The following is a 21,241-nucleotide window of genomic DNA, read 5'->3' as shown; positions in this document are numbered from 1 at the left end:
CCAAATTCCTGTCCCCCCAGAAGATTCCCTTGTGCCCCTCTGCCGTCAGGCGCTCCCCCCCACCCCGACCAGATGGCCTCTGTGGACATTTAAGGAGAATGAAAGCTGTGGGTGTGTATGGCGGTTCTCAAGGGCACAGGAAGGTGTGAGAGGAGCGGTCTCCTCCCCACACCCACTATCCCCAAGGCAGACCTGTGAGCCTCTTGTGGGGGCTTTCAGAGGTCCTGTAACTATTCCTCTTTAAACACCACCCAGACCTTATTACCCACACTGTTTCATTCCTTGCTCCTTGACCCTTTAATTACATATCATGGTGATCTCTCTGGCAGCCCAAAGGGATCTACTTCATTCCTTTTTATGGTTTTATACTCTTCCGTTCACACAAGCATCAAACTGTGTGGGACTTCAGATCTTTCAGTAAAACACTGCTGTGTAGACGGGGAACTGGAGTTTCTGCGAGAAGGGATGGGGGTGGGGGAGCATGTGTTGAGCACCCCCCATCTACGGGCCAGAGGCAGTGAGAGATGCTTGCTAAGTAATCCTCCCCACTCGAGACAACCCCCCCCCCAGCTGTCCCCAGTCGATAGGTTCAGAACCTGGAGCCCTGCGGAGGGTGCGGGTGTAATGACCTGGCCCAGGCCACAGAGCAGGAAATGGACCAGCTGGGTTTGCAGCTCATCTCTGGGACCCCAAGCCCTTCCCCTGTACCCTCCTGCCCCAAGCGGGGCTTCCCCAGCCCCCACGAGAGGGCTGGCCTTGAGCTTTGGCCATCAGGACCCCCCACCTCCTTGTGTGGGAAGGTACTCCCTGGGCCTCAGAGATGGTGCATGACAGCCGGCTCTCCAAATGGCCAAGAAAGAAGTGCATTTGTGGGTTGTTTTTTTTTCGCCAGACGAGGAAGGGGGGACCAGAGCTTTGGTGTGTCATCCCACGCACGCTTTGATGCGGGCTGATGAGTCACTGAACCATACAAGGAAGTTTTTTCACGTAAATGGTTTGCGGGTGAACTTGTTTTCTGCCCTTTAAGGCAGATTTTTTTTTTTCTCTCTCTCTTGCTTTCTCTTTAAAGAAGAGCCTTTAGAACAGAAATGTGAGGCAACATCTTGACGAGCAAGACCTTTTGTTCTGCAGGAGTCTGCAGCGGGTCCCTTCCGCAGTTGGGCGGTGGGCAGCTGGCCCCGGGAAGGGGGATGCCGGCCGGCTCTCAGCGGGGGCCGTGGCGGGTGGTCTGGCCGCAGAGGGGAAGGTGGCCCGCCGTTCTGTGTGGCTCCGAGGCTCCTACCCGACTGTTGGCTCTGTGGGCTCAGAGACAAGGCCAAACAGACTCCGAAAAGAGCAGCACCTGTCCCCACAGAGGAGTGAGGGCCTCTCCTCATCTGATGATCATAAAATACCCAGCGGGGCAGCCGGCTCAACGCTCTGGATGGAAAGGTGCTTTGGAGCGAGGCTAATTGACCAGGAGGCAGGGCAGAAGCTCCACAGACTTGGTGGCCATCACCCACGCCCTGCTCCCCGGGGGTCCTGGTGCCCTCTTAGAACGGACAGATGGGCTCACGGAACACCCTGAAGTGGACAGAGACGCCCTTCTGAGGCACCTGATGCCCCCTGACAGCTGGCCTTCCGTGGCGGCAGAAGACCGGGCTGGCTTGCGGCGGGGTGGGGGGCCGGGCAGATGCTTGGGTAAGACCCTCTGGCCGAGTGGATGGAACCTGACCTCTGGCTCGAGCAGGTGTCCAGGGACGTGTGGACCCTGAAAAGCACACCCAGGGAGTCAGGGGCCAAGTCAGCGTTAGCCAAGCAGCCCATTGGTGTCTGTTGGCTTTGTCACCATCTGCATGGAATTAGGCTGGTCTTTATCTCCCCCCAGGCCTCCTGGCCACAGTGGGCACGGGGGTTCCGAACCAGTGGTTCTCAAAGGGGGGTTCCTGGACCAGCAGCACCTGCTTCACCTGGAAATTTAGTAGAAGTGCAAATCTTCTGTCCCGTAATCCTGAATGTCCTCCAGGTGATTTTCAGGCCCACCGAAGTTTGAGAACTGCTGCAGTAGCTTAAAGAAAGGGCAAAGAGCAACAGACATTTACTGAGTGTCACCTGTTTTCCCTCCACTTCCCTGTGTTGTCCTCGTCAGGCCGTTCAGTGTCGCTGAGGGGTAGGGACTATATCCCCCTTTCCCAGATAAGAAAACTGACTCTCAGACTAAATAACTTCCCTGTGTGTCCAACCCAGAATTCAGAGCCCGCCTGCGCCTCCTTCTGTGTCCTCCAGGCCCTGCTGTGGGGTCCCTTGCGTCCTGAGATCAAGTATAAAAGGCTGAACAGATCTGTGCTTTTGGGTCCCTCTACCAGCACTTCCCCCATTTGTGCAGCTAACTTAGAATCACTGCGATGGACACACTCCCAAGTCCCCCTCCTGGCTCCATCGTGGACTTTCTGGGCGAGTCTACAGGGCCCTCCTCTGCCAGGAAGGGACAGCCGCCCTGTAAATCCTGCCTCTCCACGAGACCCCTACTCAGGAAGGCAGGAGCAGACGTTACACTAGATTCAGGCCCACCGTCATTACCTGTTGGTACATGCGCACCAGAGAGCACCTGTAAATTAGGGAGCTGAACTCTTTTTTAGCTGGCTCATAAACTCAGGCCCAGGTTCCAGCCCAGAGGAGTCAGCCCCCACCCCGCCCCCCCAAGGAACGGATGCTTCCCCAACAAAAGGATGGACAGGTCAGATGCCGTTTGAAGTAATGCGAGCACTAGATAAAGTGCTAAGACAGATAAACAATGGAGGCCCCCACTGAGATGCTACGTCTTGAGGCTGAGCAAGGAAATTCCTTATTTGGGATAGAGATTTCCCTTTATCTGCCCAGAGGAAACAGGGCGGAAACGGGGCCCGGTGATGCTGTCCTGTGCTGTCCCCCGCATTTCAGGGAGCGAACCTCACTGGGGCCAACCCCTCCCACATGGCAGAGGAAAAGAGCGGCCTCTGGTACAGTATGTGCATTTTCAAATTTATTTGGTGGGTTGCTATTATAACCAGGGGTGTTTCCTCAGAAAATGGCATCCCCTTTAAGGATTGGCAAGAGGCCCCCACTGCGGTTTTCACTTCAGGTTCAGCATGCACTCCGGGCACGGGAACGCCACTGGAGAAGTCACTGGGAAGTCATAGGGTCTTCTTAAGTGGCAAGTTGCAAAGGTGGGGTCTCAGCCATCCCTGGGATGTGAAGGGACTGTGTCGTGTTTATCACTAGGAGGGACAGGACAAGCCTCTGGCTGACTGAGAGCCTGGGGAGGACGGGTGGGCTGCGTTCCTGGAGAGCCCGGCGGTCTGCGCTGACCGAGGGGGCTGGCTGTAGCCCCTGAGGAAGGGCTCTTTGTCACAGCAGTCTGGCCAGGAGGGGAGGACACGGAGGTATGGCGGTCACAGCAGCTGATGGCGTGGCCAGAAAGCCCATCAGGAGGATCTGCACAGAGGGCTGAGGTCAGGCAGGAGGACTGCTGTTTGCTTCATTTTCTGAATGTAAAGCTGATGCTTGAGGTGGCATTATAAAAACACACAGCACGGGGAAATCTGTACTGATTGATTTGGAGGGCCTTCCTCCAGGGGTTAGGAGAGGAAAAGCAAGACGCAGAGACCTGCGTATAATGTGATGCCCTTTTTTGTAAAATGAAATGGGAGACAAAATAGCAAAATAGCAAAAACTGAGGACAAAAACTAAGTCTGTATGCTTGCATTTGATTACGTGGAGCCGCGGAGAAAGATCTGAATGGATACATGCCAGGGGCAGCAAACTGCCCAGCCTCCCGCCTGGTCTTCTGAAGAAGGGGCATTTGGGGGACACAGCCCCACCCACTCATGCTACCATAGCAGGGGTGGCCAGAAAAGCCTGGAATATTATTATCTGGCCCTTTGCAGAAAATGCTTGCCGAACCCTAGCATGTGTTGGGGTGTTAGCATGGGTACAGGGGTGGGGGAGGTGGGGTGGGAGACAGAGGTGAGGTTAACAGAAGGCCAACATACCTGATACGGGCTAAGTTTATGTAGACATTTATCCTCGTGTGTGTGTGTGATGTGCAGCCCATGGCACGGTGGCCACCAGAGTGCAAACGTGCAGGCCACGGCGAGCCACGCGATGGAATTCTGGTGCTCTGCTCTCCACCCTAACACAGTCTGTATGATTCCGTTTTCCCCCGAACATATATTATTTCAGAAACCAGGTAATCTGCTGGAACATTGGAGAGTCAAAAATACTAGGAGCTCAGATACCTTTCAGCTCTAAGAACATGGGATTCTGACCGCTTTGAAAATTCTGTGGGAGGATAGCACCACCTTCATGATCCCAATTTCTGAAGTCTTTGGGGATTTTTTTTTTTTTAATACTCCTTTTTAACTAAGTGTACAGTACATGGATCTGGCTTCCTGTGACATGTCAGACATTACAGATAAAGCCGGAGCTCCTCATCCCCCCTCCTTTGCCCCGGGCCTTGGTTTTCCCTCAAGCCACTTCCCTCTGCAGGAAGGCGGTTGTCATCAGCCTGACCCATGTCCCCCTCCCCGCACTATGCAGCGCACGCATGTAAATATATGTGCACACGTGTGTGTTCGCTTCTGCCAGGTGGAGCCCCTGGCGGACCTTTCAGCTCTCCTTCATTCTTGTAACTGCTGTCTCGTACGACCCTGTGCATGGGGCCGCGGTCTGTTCAACGTGTCTCCACTGACGGGCGTTTCGGGGGTTTCTGGTCACCCTTAGTTTTTCTCAGAGGTTAACTACCGTCAGTCAACGTCCTGCAGCACTCAGTAGCTGCCATTTATTGAGCACCTACAAAGTGGTGGCATTCAGCCTGACATAGCACAGTCTTGTCAACACGTGCAAGAAGCAGGTGCTCCTACCGTCTTCATGTACAGAGGGAGGAAATTAAGGTTCCAAGAAGTGATAGCATCCACTTGACGCCGCCCAGCTTATCTGCAGCAGAGCAGAAGTCCGAATTCAGATATGCCCCCTCACTCAGTTTACGACACTGCACACGCCTGAGAGCCAAGACAGGGCCTTGCCCGAGCCTCGAAGCCCCTGGGAGTTGACAGGCTGGTAGGAGAGGCAAGTGAGCAAAGGGAGGTGAGGGTGTAGTGTTGGGTGTGCTGAGTATGAAACTGGGGATCCCCCCCACCCCAGTCTCCTGAGAGTGCTGTGATGAGCTCTGGAAGGCATGTGCAGCCCCTTCCCGGGTATCTTGGATGGCGTTCTATTGCGGGGCGGGGGGCTGCTGGGGAAAGTGGCCTCCCCTGGGGTTAGGGCCATGTGGAGACAGGGGTGCATTTCCAGAATGCTGAGAGCAGGTCTGGGGCAGTAGCTGGGTATGCTCACAGTCATCCTTGACTCTGGCTCAGGACAAGCAGGTCACCTGAGGTGGGGTCCTGGTTCAGATAGCCGGCTTTCACCCCGAGCAGGTAACCATCCCCCCTCTGTGTGGCGGGTTCCTTGTCTGTATGATGGGGGTTGCCCCTGCCCCCTTACACTGATCCCTCTAGGTCCCGCATGTAAGTAGAATCATACAGTATTTGTCTTTTTGCGAATGGCTTATTTCAGCATAATATCCTCAAGGTTCCTCCACGTTGGGACACAGGTCTGACACATGTGTGACCCTCATAAAAGGAAAAGGAGCTCCATTTGCTCGGAGCTAAAGCCCACCTCATGACTCTTCTTTGCCAAGGCCTCGAAGCTGGCCCTGTGCCAATGTCCTGCCTGAGCGCGGGGAGCTCTCCCTGCAGCTCCACTGGGTGTCCAGGTGACTCCTTGAGACATGGCTGATGTTGCAGGTACCCCGGTGCCTAGCGGGAACACCAGCATTTCCACCCTCTGAGGGAGCAAGAAAGAGATGGGGGTCAGCTTCTCCCCCAGGAAGAGAAAACCCCACAAATTCCAAACTGAGGAAGAGCTGGGAGAGGCTGCTGAGCACAGGGGCACCCTGGGTGTCCGTGCCCCCCGCCCACACTGCCACACGCCCATCAGATGAGCCCTGGCTGCCATCTTCCTAAAATAAAAGGGTTGGAAGGGTCAGCTTGAGTGGCTGAAGCAGACTGGCGGAGCCATCAGGAGTCAGGCTTCCTGGGGTCCGTCCTTGCTTCGATGCTCACCAGCTGTGTGAGGTTCCTGGGGCTCCTGGGAGAAAGTGCCACCAACCAGGGGGCCTAAAACAATAGAAGCTCATCCTCTCAGAGTGGGGGGCCAGAAATCCAAAACTAAGGTCTCCCCCCTCCACAAGGCTGTGCCCCCATGCACACCCTTTATGGGAGGTCCTTTTCCTTGCTTCTTTTGGAGTTCCTTGGCTTGTGGACGCATAGTTGCAACCTTCTCCTCCAGCTTCATATGGACGTCTCTCCCTTGTGTATGTGCGATGCCTGTTGTTGGCTATAGGGCCCGCCTCTCATCCAGCCTGACCTCATCTTCCCTTGATTGTGCCTGCAAAGACCTATTTCCAGATAAAGTCACATCCACAGATACCAGCGGTTAGGACTTGGACTTTTCATTTGGGAAACACAACTCAACCCACAACACCAGCTGTATGACCTCAGGCAAGGTATTAACCCCTCAGTGCCCTCTCCTCCCGTGTATCATGGGGACAGACTTCCAGGCCCTACTGGGCCCCACCTGGCTCTACGGAGTTGGAATCTGCCTTTTTTTTTTTTTTTTTAAAGATTTAGTTATTTATTTTAGAGCGAGCACGCGTGTGATCGGGGGGGAGGGGAAGAGAGAGAGGGAGAGAAATCCTCAAGCAGACTTCCTCCTAAGCAGGGAGCCCCACGCAGGGCTCGATCCCAGGACCCTGAGGTTACCACATGAGCCAAAACCAAGAGTCGGCCGCTCAATCGACTGAGCCACCCAGGTGCCCTGGGAATCTGCCCTTTAACAAGACTCCCCACATGGTTCCTGCTCACATTTGGGGGTGAGGAGCACTCGGTGGGTTTTAAAAGACTAGATTCGGCGCTCAGCACAGCAGAAGCACTTCATATATGTCAGCCATTATTTCTAACCTTCATTTTTCCTCCATTTTATAAACACTGAGAGCACCTTCCATGTGCCCCGAGAAGCTCCGGTCACCACATAAAACAGGGCAGAAGCCCACGAGACATAATCCCTACCCCCGAGGAACTCAGAGCTTAGGGGGGAAAACAGCCACGTGCAATCTTTTTAAATGTGGTCAGACCGATCCGGGTGATGATTGGATTTTGCCAAGGGTTCTGCGGGCCCTGAAGTGCCAGGTAGGATGGAGTGCCTGGTGGGGAGCCTGGCACCAAGGCCTGTTGCTCTCCTCACCAGCCAGATGCGTGGTTGCCCAGGCAACCGGCTGATGCCCCAGAGACGGCACTCGGGACGCTGTGCCCGAGTTCCCGCTGTTTCCTTGGAAGCACTAATGACTGTGGAGAGACCGCCTCCAGTGGGCACGTAGGGGACTGAGTGCCCGGGCTCTTTCCCCTCTTTCAAACAAATTGTCCGTCTCCCCAGGACCTGGCTTTCCAGGCAGATGTCAGCAGGACGCCCAGCTGCAGTCGGTCTGGAGCTGCCACGGGCCAGTCTCACCTCCCCAGTTTAAAGGACTTCTTGTGCGTCTCGGAGCAGGGGTGCAGCTTCCATCAAGGCAGAGGAAGCTCTCAGGTGTGCCTGCCAGAGTGGCTCGGTGGTCGGACCCGGAGGATCTGCAGCTACGCCTGCTCCCAGTCCCGGCTCTGGTTCTTACTTGCCACAGGACTTAACCGCTCCCAGCCTCGGTTTTTCTCCTCTGTATAATGGGCCCAATCGTATCCCACACCTTGTTGAATGGTTGGGCAGATTCAAAAAATTACTTTGTTATATAAAGTGCTTCACACAGGGCCTGGCCTGTGGAGAGCACTCCAGAAGTGATAACCATTATGCTTTTGTGTCACTTGTCACTTGGGTCATTATGCAGGGTGGTTGTTCCTGGAACATGGTAACCACTGGATAAGTGGTAGCCAATATTGCTGTTTCATAGCTTTCTGAGCGTGAGTTGAGCCCTGCTTTACCTGCCAGCCAAAGCGGGGGGGCAGACCGGGGCTAGGCCTGGGTCCCATTTTGTGTCCTTTCTCTCACTGCCGGTGTCCCCATGGAGCCAGTGGCCAGGGTGGGCATCCCTACACTCCTCTTGATAATCCCAAGGCCCTGGAGGGTAATCACTGATGAATCCATCTGTCAATTAATTACACCAGCAGGTAACATCCCAGTAATTGTATTTGCTAAATTAGCATCTCTTTGCACGACCACAGGGGCCTGGGAGGTTATAGGCTGTCTCAGGCTGAGGGTCGAGACCTGAGGGCCAAGTGGGCAGTGGGGGTGACACGCGTGGGCTGACCACAGGCCAGGCTGGTATCTGAAGGCAAAGTGATGGTCTTTGATGCCAGAAGGATTTAAGATGTAGTGTCCAGTCACTCTGGAGGACTAAAGAGAAGGCCAGCAGCCCAAGTGTTGGGGCCCCCAGAAGCACACCGCTTGGCAGGGATGGTGAGTTAGCTACACAGCCCCATAGTGAGTCATGAAGGAGTGAGGAGGTCAAGGGCCCCTGTCTAGGAATCGGAGAGCCTGGACAAGTTGCCCAACCAGTCAGTCTTCCTGGATGTGTGGGGGACATTTGGGGACACCACCCTGTAAACCTGGGAGGGAAAGCCAGAGGAGCAGGACAGGTGGGGAGGGTGCTTACTTACATTCTGGCCCCAACGTGCTGGCTGAGCATGGGAAGAGGCAATGAACGTGCTGCTGGTCCTCTGGGAACATTGGTGACGGGGGGGCCCCAGGACCTTAGAACAGCATTGCCCGATGGAACTTTCTGCAGCGATGAGAATGGTCTTTCTCTGCATCGTCCGCTGTGGTAGCCACTGGCCACTTGTGGCTGGCAAGCAGCCACAGTGTGGCCAGTGGGACCGTGGCACTGAATTTTTCAGGGCATTTCATTTTAATTAAGTTAAATGTAAGGAGCCACGTGGGTCTAGGGACTTTGGGCCTGGGCAACACAGCTGTGGGCCGTCCACTGGAAAGAAGTTCTAAAAGCCAGTCTGGTTCCTCCCTGGCTCGTTTTTCTCGGCAGCCCCAAGGAGCTCCCGTGCTGCCTTTCCTTTAATGACAGGTGGTGGGGAGCATGCGTGCTTGTGTGAGCCTGAGCCTCGGAGGCTGCGGCAACCAGCACAGCAAGCAGCCCCAGCACCGGGAGGCGTGCTTCCAGCACATTCTGAGTCACGCCTCTCCTGGTGAGGGGCACACTCCCGGTGACAGCCTGTCTCCCGCGGAGGAGCCGACAGGCTCCGCTTTCCCAGGCCGGAGAACCCCGGGCGTCTGTGGTCGTCTCTGCCGTGGGAGCAGTTGCCGGAGAGATGGCGGATGTTGCCCAGGTAACGTCCCCTCCCTGATGAGCAGAGGGTGAGGACTGCAATGGAGTGACTGGCTCTGCCACACAGGAGGCAAGAGGCTCTTCCTGCTGGCTCTGTTGTTTCGGGAACTGGTGGGGCTTAGTCACGGATGCCAGGAGTCCTCCTAAGTTCCACCTGCTCTGGATCACTCACTTCTAGGACATGGTAGGTGACAAGAATGAGAGCTGCTGGTTAGCCAGCGGTGGGGCTAGGTGCTTTATAGATGTTATCTCATGGAAGAGCCGCGGAAGCCTTGGGCAGTAGTCAGTCCGACCCCACATTGCAGATGAGGCAACTGGGTACAAGGAATAGACCGTGAGTTCCACGAGCACTTGGGGCCGGTCTGCTTTGCTCACTGTGGAGATCCTTAGTGCCAAACACAGGGCTTGGCACATCATAGGAGATGGGTCCTGGTAATTTTTGTTGAATGGTTGGATAGATGATGGAAGGAGGGATGAAGGAAGGTGGATGGGTGGATGCACAGGTGGATGGATGGGTGGACAGGTGGACAGGTGGATGGATGAAGCGGAGCTTAGATTTGAACTGAAGTCTGCTGTTCCAAACCTGTGCTCTTGGCCACTAAGCAACACCAGCTCTGGTTTTGTCTCATGTCCTCCTCTGCCTGCCTAGGTGGGGATTTTTTCTTAAACACTTCAATTGGAGTATAATTTACACACCTTAAAATCCACCAATTGTACGTGTTTGATTCAGTGACTGTAGTAAATTCATGGAGTACATGAAAAACAATCGTGGTTTGTTTTTTTTTCAATTTTAAAGATTTTATTTATTTGAGAGAGAGAGAGAGAATGAGAGAGAGAGCACGAGAAGGGGGAGGGTCAGAGGGAGACGCAGACTCCCCGCCGAGCGGGGAGCCCGATGTGGGACTCGATTCCGGGACTCCAGGATCATGACCTGAGCCGAAGGCAGTCGCTTAACCGACTGAGGCACCCAGGAGCCCCACAATCATGTGTTAGAATATTTCCATCATCCCAAAAGATGCCCTCCCGTCTGTCTGCGGTCTGGTCCCTGTTGCTCCCCCCTCCCCCCACCAGCCCCAGGCAATGACTGTTCCGCTTTCTGTCTTTATAAATTTGCCTTTTTAGACATTTCGTAGAGAAGGAATCCTACAAGATAGGTTTTGCTCCTGGCTTCTTTGACTTAGCTCACATTTATAAGGTTTGTCCATATTGTAGCATGTATGAATAAATCCACCCTTTTTACTGCAAATACTAGTCCACTGTCTGGATAGACCACATTTTGCTTACCTGTTCACCAGGTGACGGACATGTGGGTTGTTTCTAGTTTGAGGCTGTTGGGAATAATGCCGCAGACATTCGTGTCCATGTCTCTGTGTAGGGGTCTGTTTTTCTTTCTCTTGGGCAGATTTCTAAGAACAGAACTGCTGGGTCGTATGATAAATGTATGCTTCATGCTTTAAGTAACCATCGAACTGTTCTCCAGTGGTGCTGTGCTCCTGCACGATGCCATCACCAGCGTGTACGGATCCCAGTCTCCGTGTCCTCGCCAACACTCGGGGCCATCTTTCTGGTTACAACCTGCCTGGTGGGGGTGAAGTGGTGTCTCTCCATGGTTTGAATCAGTATCTCCCTGGCAGCTCGCCATGTTGAGCAGCTTTCTGCCCACTTACTCCTAGACTCTTTGCCCTGAAAAGCCAGGGGTTGGCAAGCTTTTTCTCTAAAAGGACCAAATATTTGGGGCTTTGCGGGCCACACTAGATTTCTGTCCCATGTTCTTTGGGGTTCTTTGCTTCACAACCCCTAAGAACATTCTGGGCTTCCTTGCACAAAATGAAGCCAGGGGCTGGATTTGGTGGCCTGCCACACTTCGCCGACTCCTGCTTTAAGCCCCTCACGGAGAATTCCAGGGCCCCTGCTGAAAGAATCTGGTGGCCCACGGAGCCCACGCTGAACATGGCAAGAGGTCACCCACCCCTCCTGGTGAAGGGGCTCAGGGGGAGGACGATCCTGCAAAGCCAAAGGGTCAGGTTCCAGAGGTGTCTCCATCCCGCCCCACAGTGATTCAACACCCGATGAGCTCATCACAGTTCCTGGGATGAAACCTAATCATTTGTCACCCAAGACGGAGTGAGTGGGTCCCTGTGGGTCCTGGGCAGGCCTCCCTCTGCCCTGTCCCAGACCTTAGCGCCTCTTGTGGGGCCCAGCAGCCTGTCCTCCCCATCCCCACCTTGATTTCAGAGCCCTGCTGTCCACCTGCAGTTCGTACTGGTACCTCCCACAGCCCCTCCACCCCCTGGTTGCCTGGCCTCCGGCTCTCCAAGCCCCCGTGGACTTGTCCTGGCCCTCACCGTACGCCCCCAAGCCTTCTCGACCCCCTTCATCGCTGTGTCTCTTGGCAAATCTATCCCTCCTCTTCACTGTCTGCCCTGGCCCTGACAGATGTGATAGAGAAACACCTTTGGAATTAACCAGAGCCCATTCTGACTCCTGAATTGTTGCTTTCTAGCTGTGTGACCTTGGGCGAGTCATGCCACCTCTCTGGCCGTGAGAGTCCTGTATATAAACGGGACACTAGAGTCCTGTAGCAGACGTTGCAGAGGAGCCCCTCAACCACTCCGCTCGGAAGGCTGCTCACTGGGACCGCATGTGACCGCCTGGGGCCATGTTCTTTTCTGGCTGTGGGAGCCCTTTGTCCTCGGCACAGGGCCGCTGCAAGTAGGGCAGTGTCCGGGGAGCTGGTGGGTAAATGCTACAGCTTCCTCGCTCCCTGGGTGGGGGGCAGGGGGGCACGGTCTCCTCGAGTCCCCACAGGACTCACAGCCGGCCCCACAGTGGCCCAGTCATAATACTTGGTGGTGCCCCGTTAATGATTGCCTTCTCCTCCCCACCCTGCACCGATGTGTCCTACAACGCCTTGCAAATAAAGAAACCGTTTGCGCTTGGGTTCTTGTCTTAGGGCCTGCTCTGGGGGCTGCTTAGCCCGTGGCAGGTCCCCATCTCCAGGAGTACTGTGAGGTTGCAGTGAGATGATGCCCAGAAGTGCTCAGCGCAGTGCCTGGTGCGTAGTATGTGCTCTTTATGCATTGGCCCTTGTCACAAGCCCTGGGACCTTCTGGATTTGAATGCACCCACAGGTCCTGGGGAGGCCCATTAAGCAAGGGCTAGGGGGCTCGCAAGAGAGCTGTTGTCCTTCCCCTGTAAGGAGGGGTGTGTCGGTGAGCGCTGAGGCCAATGCTGCCCAGTGAGCCCTTTTGCCTGGACCTTGCTGCCTCGAGTCTCAGGGATGTCTGAGTGTGGAGAGCTTCGGACAGCACTCAATGCCCCTCCCCTCCCCTGCCCCTCCCCTGCCCCTCCCCTCCCCGTACCCCCCCCACCCCACACACAACACGCGGGCTCTATTTGGCGAAGTTTCAGTGAGGGTTGGGTGGAACAGTGTTCACCAAAGATTAATGATCGCTTTTTCTAGGTTGTGGGATTTTTGAGGCCTTTTTTCACTTACCCTCTTCTTTGTGCTTTTCCAGCATGGTTTAAATGTCTTAAAATGAACAGGCATCATTTTCACAAAAAGAATGAAGTCATTATTCTTTCAAAGGTAAATAACTTGCTGCTGGTCAGAAGATAGGGCCCTTATGGCTCAGACCGTTTTCAACTCTCGACTCCACTGTGGGAAGACATGGATATGAATCGTGTGGTTTTCTTTGGGGCTTAATATTTGGCGAGTTTCTGTGACCATTTCGCGGTCATTTAAAAATAAAGCAATTCTCTGGGTATAGAGCAAAACCACTGTGTCCAGGACTCAAAGGAGCATTCACCTTCAGGGATGGGAAGTGTCTCCATGGTGTTAGACTTTGGGCACTCTGTGTTTGCACAGGCCAGGCAGTGCGGAGGTGGCTGTCTCCTGGCTGACGGTGACTGGGACCGGGGCCTCAGGGAACTGGGGCGTCTTGTCATGAAAGTCATGGGGCTCAACAAACCCTCATAGTCACCATCATCCCCCCCCTCCCGACCGTGTATTCACTGTTCACTAAATACCCTCTCCTGACACAGCTCCCCATGCGTGTCTTCCAGTCCTTACAGGATCTAAAATGATGGACAAGTCATGTCCCCCACCTGAAGAAAATGATGCTGTCCGATTCCCCCACTTGTTTCTTTTGCCCTGCTGCCCCTCCAAGAGGACTTGTCTCCTAGTTCTTGATGAGGGATGGTGACTGGCAGAGCACAGCCAGACCAAGAGGGAGAATGAAGAGGCTGTCCTGGGCAGGCAGGCTAGCCAGCAGGTGCAAGAGTGCTGGGGGAGTGGGGAGACAAGCTACATTGACTTACACAAGAAAGATCGGGGATTTGCGGTGCCTGGGTGACTCAGTCGGTTAAGTGTCTGCCTTCAGCTCAGGTCGTGATCTCACCCCCCACCCCCGCCTTCGAGTCCTGGGATCCAGCCCCACATGGGGCTCAGAGCCTGCTTCTCCCTCTCCCTCTGCCCCTCCCCACCCCAGCCGGTGCTCATTCTCTTAAATAAATAAACATTTAAAAAGATCTGGGACGATGAGGGGAAGCAGACTTTGTTGTGAGTTAGCTATGTGGGTGATGGTGGTGATGATGGGGCATGATTAGCAAGTGAGAGACTCTGGAAAATCATGGAGTTTGGGAACAAACGGGAGAAAGAAAGTGGGATCCTATTTGCATTGCTGTGGGTTGTCTGTTTCACCCTCGTGAAGTTTCTCTAAAGAGACAGGTTAAGAATCCGGGTTCCCTTTTCGTTGCCAGTCTCTATTCTGTTTGGCCTCTGCCTTCGAATGTGACTCCGTACAGAGAGTGGGCCACATGGGTCCAGAATTTATGAAGATCACACCCTGAAAGAGGCTGCAGAGTAATTTCATGCCTAATTTGCAGAAGAGGAAACTGAGGCTCAGTAGTAGGTGATATGCTTTATGGTAAGAACTGGGCCTCCAGTCTGTCTTGTGTTCCACTGCGAGGCCTCACTCAGCACAGTTAACTACTCAGGTTGATAAGGCATAGGTTCCCCCAGATACTTCCCTGAAGGCCCTGGGTTCCAAGACCACTTTGCAATTCCAAACTCAGAAACTAAATGATCAGGAGAGCCCTGGCAGCCTCAGGGCCAGGGGGGCACCCTGACCTCCTCCCTCCCACTGCCTCATTCAGATTCTGGCTCAGAGATTGCGACTTGTCACCCCAGCTGGCTGCTGGCTCGGTGACACTAAACAGGTTTTCCCCAGGGAGCAGAGCACTTAATGAAGGAGTTCATCCAGCGGGAGACTCCCAAGCGAGCCAGGGCGGCAGAGCCAGCTGCAGAGCTGGGAGGGGGTTTGGCTGGGACCTCCGCCTGCCAAGGGTTGCTGTTTCCATGATGTCAGAGAGGCGGAACTCTGCCTCACATCACGGGAGACAGCACCCCTCTCCCCAGAGGTGTCTGGCTTTGGACGTGGCCCTGAGCAAAGGTGAGAATGCTCGTCTTACTCACCAGGAGGAAACTGAGGACTGCCTTCACGTTTCTTGGGGGCCTCTGGGCTTGTCAGCACCTGGCCGGAGTTGAATTCCTGGCCCCAAGCCTTTCTGTTCCTTTTTTTAGCTGGACTCCACTCTCCAGGGGGACCTCTTAGGACCGGGATGAGAGAAACCGTGCCTCCAGCTCAAAGAAGGTCCCTCTGTGCACCCTGGAATGCACCCGCTCTGGCTGCGTGTGAATACTTAGGGAGTACGTTTGGCAGATGTGATATGAAAGAGAAACCGCTTCATTCTTTTTTTTTTTTAAGTCATTGGAAGCAGTGTGAAGACTTCTCGGCTAGTGTCTGGGAGGCCTGGTTGGACTTTGCCTTTCTCTGGGAGTCCGTTTCTTATAGGGTGGTCCACGCCGACAATTTCTCGGGGCCTTACACATCCTATTGCATCTGTTTCTCTGATCATCTTGCGTCTTCCGCCCTCAGCGTGTCAATAACATGTTCGTGTCTCCTTCTCTCTCCTGACCAGAAAAAGATTTACAAATATAAGAAAGTCCTGAGTAACCCAAGCCGTTGGGAAGTTGTGTTGAAGGAGATCCGAACTCTGGTGGACATGGCCCTGACATCCCCCCTGCAGGATGACTCCATCAACCAAGCCCCACTGGAAATTGTCTCAAAACTGCTCTCAGAGGTAAGACATTCCTCCTGCTTGATTTTGTACACCCGCCACCCCTGCCTTCAAGTTTTTTTTCCTTTCCTTCGGCTGAGCACAGCGCTGTGCCTGGCGGCAGAACTGGACCTGAGTTTGTGTTGTCTCCCCATTGCCCAGGGAGGTGAACGGTGTCCCCCAGCCCGAGGGAGCCCAGCAGGAGGTGTGTCCCCAGTGCCTGCAGCCGAGCACCCCGAGGGTGGGGCAGGGGTGAAGGGACAGTTGTTGCTGCCCTGCCAGGCCCCCCCCCCCCCGAACATGGGGGACACTCTTGGGCCTGAGGCTGGGCGGGTGGAGATGATGGTGGCAGCATATTTCAGAATTTTCCAGTTCATCCCTGAGCCAGAGCACGTCGGTCAAGCCCCCAGACCGCGCTTCCTCCCTGCCCCTCGGCGTGGGGGCCGGCCGTCCCTGCCCGTCTCCATCCTCCCCCTGCCCTGGCCTGCATCAGCTCCAGGGGCCCAGGCAGCGATGGCTTTCTGCCCCCACCACCCGCCCAGCAGCAGAAATTCCGGCAGCAGCCCGCAGCCAGCACAGCTCGGCTTTGCCAGGCGGCCCCACGCTAGGGCGTGTGCCGTGCAGGACGCTGTCCTGGGCATGGGGACGAAGACAAGCCCCTGTCCTCCTGGAGCCCACGTTCCCCCAGGGGGACAGACAGAGCAAGGGCCTCAATCAGTGTCGGTCCTGCTGTTTTTCGTGGGGAGGTGATGGCTGCTTGGAAATGCACTGTTTAGTCTGCCCCAACCATCTTGTCAGCGCTTCCCAAATACTAACACTTGTCTCGTTTGTTTGCCTGCCTGGCCCCCTGGAGACCTGGCGTTGATGACTCCTGATTTAAACCCCACATGGCCACCAGCGTGATGCTTCTGTCCCCCTCCCCTGGGACGGGCCCCTGCTCTCCTGGCATGCCCGATTCCCTGAGTAGCTTCTAGATGCCCCCTCTGAGCCTGCACAAGCTCCTTGCTGCCTAGAGTCACCCCTTCCTCTGTGGACCCAGGCTGGTTGCTGCCAGTCAGTCCAGGAAACTGGCCCAGGCCTTCCACGTCTGCCGAATAGAGGGTCCCTTGCCCTGGAAGCAAGTGGGGGCAAGAAGTAGAAGATAGGCAGTAAAGACTGTCGCAGGTAGGGGAGCAGAGACCATGCCCTCGGGTGTGAGACAGGTTCATTTCACAGAAGAGCAAAGACTCCGGCTCTGAAATGAATCACAGTCAAGGTCTGGAATTTGAGACCAGGCCAGGTGCTGTATACCCACCGTTCCCTCCTGGCTTCCCAGCCCCAGCCCAGGCTGGCTGCTCACCATCAGTAAGCACCTGCCGTGTGCCAATAGGGTCAGGTGCCGTGCACACAACGTCTCAGGTACTACATCTGCCCTAGAGAGCTAGGCCTTGCTGTCTCCATTATACAATCGAGGAAATTGAGGCCCCGAGACACTGAGCAACCTGCTGAGCAAGCAGTGGGGCTGGAATTTCCACCTTAGGGCTCCCTCCCTCTCACTGCAAGGCCACATCGCCCACCCCTTCTGCTCCACCAGTCCCTACCCCACCACCACACCATCAGTAGATCAGGCTCGCTGTCAGGACGACGGGGAAGGTGGCAGGTGGGCTCTACCGCCAGCTTCTGGCAACATTTGTTTCCATCTTACATGTTTCATAGACCACGTGCCCCTGGGCCTTTGCATCACCTGTCGGGCCAAGGTTTTAAAAATCGTCTGACCCCCAAGCACTAGGGTGGAAAGAGAAAGGCATTTAAAGGGAAAAGAAAAAAGGAAGAAACTTGCATCTGCTGTGTACCTACCGTGTGACAGGCAAGGGGTCATTATTATTCACTTTGACAGACAAGCGCTGCTATTTGGTAAGGGACAGAGCTGGGACTGCAGCCCAGGCAGCAGCCTGAGTGACATGTTTTTTGAGTACATACTCTGTGACCACTGCTTTGGCAGGCACTTAGAGCTGATACTTTACATTTCTCCAGGAACCCTGCGAGGTAAGTCCTAAAATGTACAGATGAGTGAACAGAGGCTCAGAGAGGCTGTCACTTGCCTAAGTGGTGGGCCAGGATCCACGCCCAGGTCTGTCTTTTTGGAAAGCTCACGCTCTTATGCATAGATGTAGCATAAATTGGTAGAGACTTTCTAGTGGGGCGGGGGGCGCCCCAGCTGTGTAGGACAGGATGGTTGAGAACAGGTATTGTAGAAGCAGGAGGACCTGGTTCTACCCTTCAGGTGCTAACTGGCCGTGGACAATGTACTAGGTCTCTCAGTACCGTTTTCTTCTGTGAGTTGGGGCGAAGATGAGCACCCATTCCATAGAATTAAGGATCGGGTGCTCTAATACGTACAAAGCGCCTGGCCCTGTGCCTGATTTACAGGGAGCATTTGATAAATGGTCACATTTTTGTTGTCATGGGAGATGGTTGTGATCTTGACCTTAAGCTCTCTCAGCTGAAGGGTCTAGGGGGATGGGTGGAAAAACAAACAGATCCTTCCTCCTCCTTGCCCTTTTTTGTCTAGAATATATGGGCTAGATTATTTGTTCTCTTTCCTCAGGTTGCTCCCGGGGTCTCCTTCTGGGAGGCTCCAGGTGTCCCCAAAGCAACCCGAAGGTGGGCAAGATCCCAAGGAAGGGAGCGAGGGAGGGGGAGGAGGGGGCTCTTGGTTCTGAGAAAGGACTGCCCATCCACTGGCCAAAAAAAGCCACATCCCTGACCCCCCGGGCCTTTGTTGAGTTGAGTAGATAGAGTGACCATTCAGTTTAGGGTTCCCACGTCCCCTGCGATGCACTGGCTGTTAGTGAGTGCTTTCCACCCAGGGTGGAAAATGGCCTTGGTGGAGAGAAGTGTCCCTGCAGAATGGCACAAACTGCCACCAGAGACTGGGACAAAGGAACTGGCGTCTGTGCTTGCTCTTGGTGGACAGGTGCAGTGAGGACTGGGCTGGACCCTTCAGAGCTGCCCAGCGCAGCCTGAGAAATGGAACCGTCCCTTGCGTGGGCCGAGCACCAGAGCTCAGCAGTTAGAGATGCCCATTGTGGCATCAGGACAGTGGTCCACCCCCACCCCAACCTCTCTTCCCTGTGCTCCTAGGCCAGCAGCTCCTGGGGCTTGGGTAGCTCATCTGTCGATGGGAGAGTAGGAGAGCCACTGTAAGAAAGAAATGGGTGGGATGAGGATTACGAAGTGTACTCATGGCCTGAGGCGTAGTGAGCTTGCCGTCAGTCCTAAGGAAAGACCAAAGCTTTCCATCAGAAAAATTACTGATGTTTAATAATCTGCCACAAATGGGCTCCTTAAACGCTACCAATGTCCACTAAAAGAAAAAGCCTTTGGAATGCAAGACACATCCTTCCACCTTCCACGTGTTCCTGGATTCTAAGCGCTGAGGACCAGGCTGTCTGCATGGTGACTTGAGGACTTGAGGAGCACGGACACCGGTCCGGGTTCCGTGGCGGTCCTCCCGCCTCGGGCAGCCAGGCAGAAGCATGTTCACGGCCCCCTGGCTTAGCTTTTGCTTCAGCTGGTTGTCAACTCCTTAGGTATCCTGATGTTCCTTACAGCCGATGCCGGGTGGTGAACAGGGTGGGGCTCTTTCTAGAACCCTAGAACGCTCGATCTTGCTAGTTCACTGTCCAGTGAGGCAGCACAAGACGAGGAGGCAGACGTGGCTCTGTTAAGAGATCTGAATAGAGGCCGGTGAGAGCCTGTGCCCACCGAGACGAACAGACGCAACAGAGCACACCGTGAAACTAGCAGAGAAGACAGTAGTGACAGTTCCGGGGTTTTCCCACGATTTCTCGCTTCTCGTGTGTTCATTCCTTTCCTCAGTCATGTATTCACAGGATGGTGGTAATAGGCACCCACTGGGTAAGAAAATTCCAGATCGGGGAGAAAAAAACCCTAAAAATGAAACAGATTTAATCCATTCAACTTACTATTCTTTCTGCAAGCTAATTGCTGGAATTCAAATTTAACTAAAACATGTTTGGCTCACGGAACACCATCCTTCCCTGGGAACCCAGCTGGAGAACCACTGAAATAATATATGTGAGGCGCCTAAAAGCCTGGCACACGGTCAAGATTCAAAAGTCTGTTTCTTTCCGTGTTTGCTGTGAACCTGCCTTCTGGCTTCCCAGTAGCGTCTGTATGACCAGCATGGAGCACAGGGTTAAGCCCTGTCTTTGTATCCTCTCACTGAAGCCTATGGAAGTTCCCTGTTTATGGAAGGAGAAACGGAGTCTCACCAAGGGGGAGTGACTGGTCCAAGGTCACATAACTCACAAGGGGTGAAACTGGGACTCGAAACTCAGTGTTCGTCCCCCCTGCCCCGGCCACCCCAAAGTCATACTTTTCTCCCTTCCTGGCCGAGCCTTGGAGGGTTTTTCTGATCTGCTTAATTAAGACGAAGCAATACCTGCACTCTGAGAGGCTGAAAGTATTTTAAACTGTTTGGACCTTTGAGATGCAAACGTTCCATTTGATTAATATTGTGGTTTTTTTTGTTTTGTTTTGTCTTCCTCCTGAACTTTCCACTCAATCCCTTAGAACACAAACTTGACTACCCAGGAGCATGAGAACATCATTGTGGTAAGTCTCTCGAGATCCCTCTCCCTCTGTCCACCTCCCGGTGCCCACAGTTCTTGCCCCTGTCTGAGTGGTTTCTCGAAGCACTGGTGTAATCCACTAGCATGGCGACCTCACTCAGTCTTATCTCTTCTGTCAAGCCAGAGGTGTCTGCCTCCTGCCTTTGCACATTTCAGAGCCCCAGTTGATTGGGGGGGGGGGGTATGTAATTATCAGTCTTTGAGGTTTGTAACAAATGTGTCTTCATTGCCTCCTCCTTCCTGAGTGTGCTGGGGGGAGTTGAAGGCAGATGGCAGAGAGCATATAATTTATTCAGAGGCATAACCCTATTAGCTGAGAGGTGAACGGTCTCTTTCTTGCCCCAGGACATGTCTCCTAATTAATCCACGTATAGAACCTGGATTTAATTCTCTCCGGTACACAAAGTGAGGTCATATTTTCTGGGACTTGACTATGATGTAAGCATCTTTGGGGTAAAATAGCTTCCTGGGTGATTTTAAGCTCTGAAATGTGACTCTCACTAGAGAGAAATGAGGTTGCAGCTACTGGGTGCCAAGCACTGTGCCATGTATTTGAATCCATAGGTAATGAAGACAGGCCCTGCTCTCAAGGGGTTTATCATCTATTGTAGGAAGACAGATGAGACCACGGCAAAAACAGGATGTAGCGTAGAGAGGAGAGTGATAAACTCACCTGGGAGAAAAAGCCATGGTGCTTCCTGGAGGCAATGATGTCTGAACTGGGTTTTGAAGGATCAATAGGAGTTCGCCAGATGGCAAAACAGAGTAAAGGCATTCCAGAGAGAGGAAACAAAACATACATAGAGATGTAAAACAACATGGTATATTCTGGAAGCTTCAGCATTGCTGGAGTGTAAAGTATAAGGACGTGGGAAATAGGGAGGCAGAACTTGAGATGGAAGTGAGAGGCAAAGCCTTATGTGCCCAGAAAGGACATTCACCTGCCCCAGCGGTCCTGCGGCTACAGCCTTTGAAACAGGGGCAAGATGCCAACTCCATGCCCCTCTGAGCCAAATGAAGATTTCGTAGGCCCACCCACTTGGTCCTGGCGAGCCCAGCCTGGAGATTCACCCTCCTCACCCCAGCTGGGTCTTGTGGGTAC

The 21,241-nt window shown here is 54.0% G+C and overlaps 1 protein-coding gene across 5 annotated transcripts in view; it reads left to right on the top strand.

The window, feature by feature from the left end:
- Nucleotides 1–21,241, top strand: part of CMIP (c-Maf inducing protein) — a 230,341-nt gene that overhangs the window by 163,852 nt on the left and 45,248 nt on the right. For all 5 annotated transcript variants that reach the window (XM_064581017.1, XM_064581015.1, XM_064581016.1 and 2 more), the window contains 2 exons: nt 15,365–15,526; nt 20,081–20,122. In XM_064581017.1, coding sequence (XP_064437087.1) covers nt 15,365–15,526; nt 20,081–20,122 — 204 coding nt within the window. The remainder of the gene's footprint in view (nt 1–15,364; nt 15,527–20,080; nt 20,123–21,241) is intronic.

This window comes from Mirounga angustirostris, unplaced genomic scaffold (genome assembly GCF_029215605.1).
Source record: "Mirounga angustirostris isolate CCGP_5_RB_7025 unplaced genomic scaffold, mMirAng1.0.hap1 SCAF_16, whole genome shotgun sequence".
Classification (NCBI taxonomy): domain Eukaryota; kingdom Metazoa; phylum Chordata; class Mammalia; order Carnivora; family Phocidae; genus Mirounga; species Mirounga angustirostris.
Note: the sequence above shows the minus strand (reverse complement) of the source record. Positions and strands in the feature narration are given on the sequence as shown.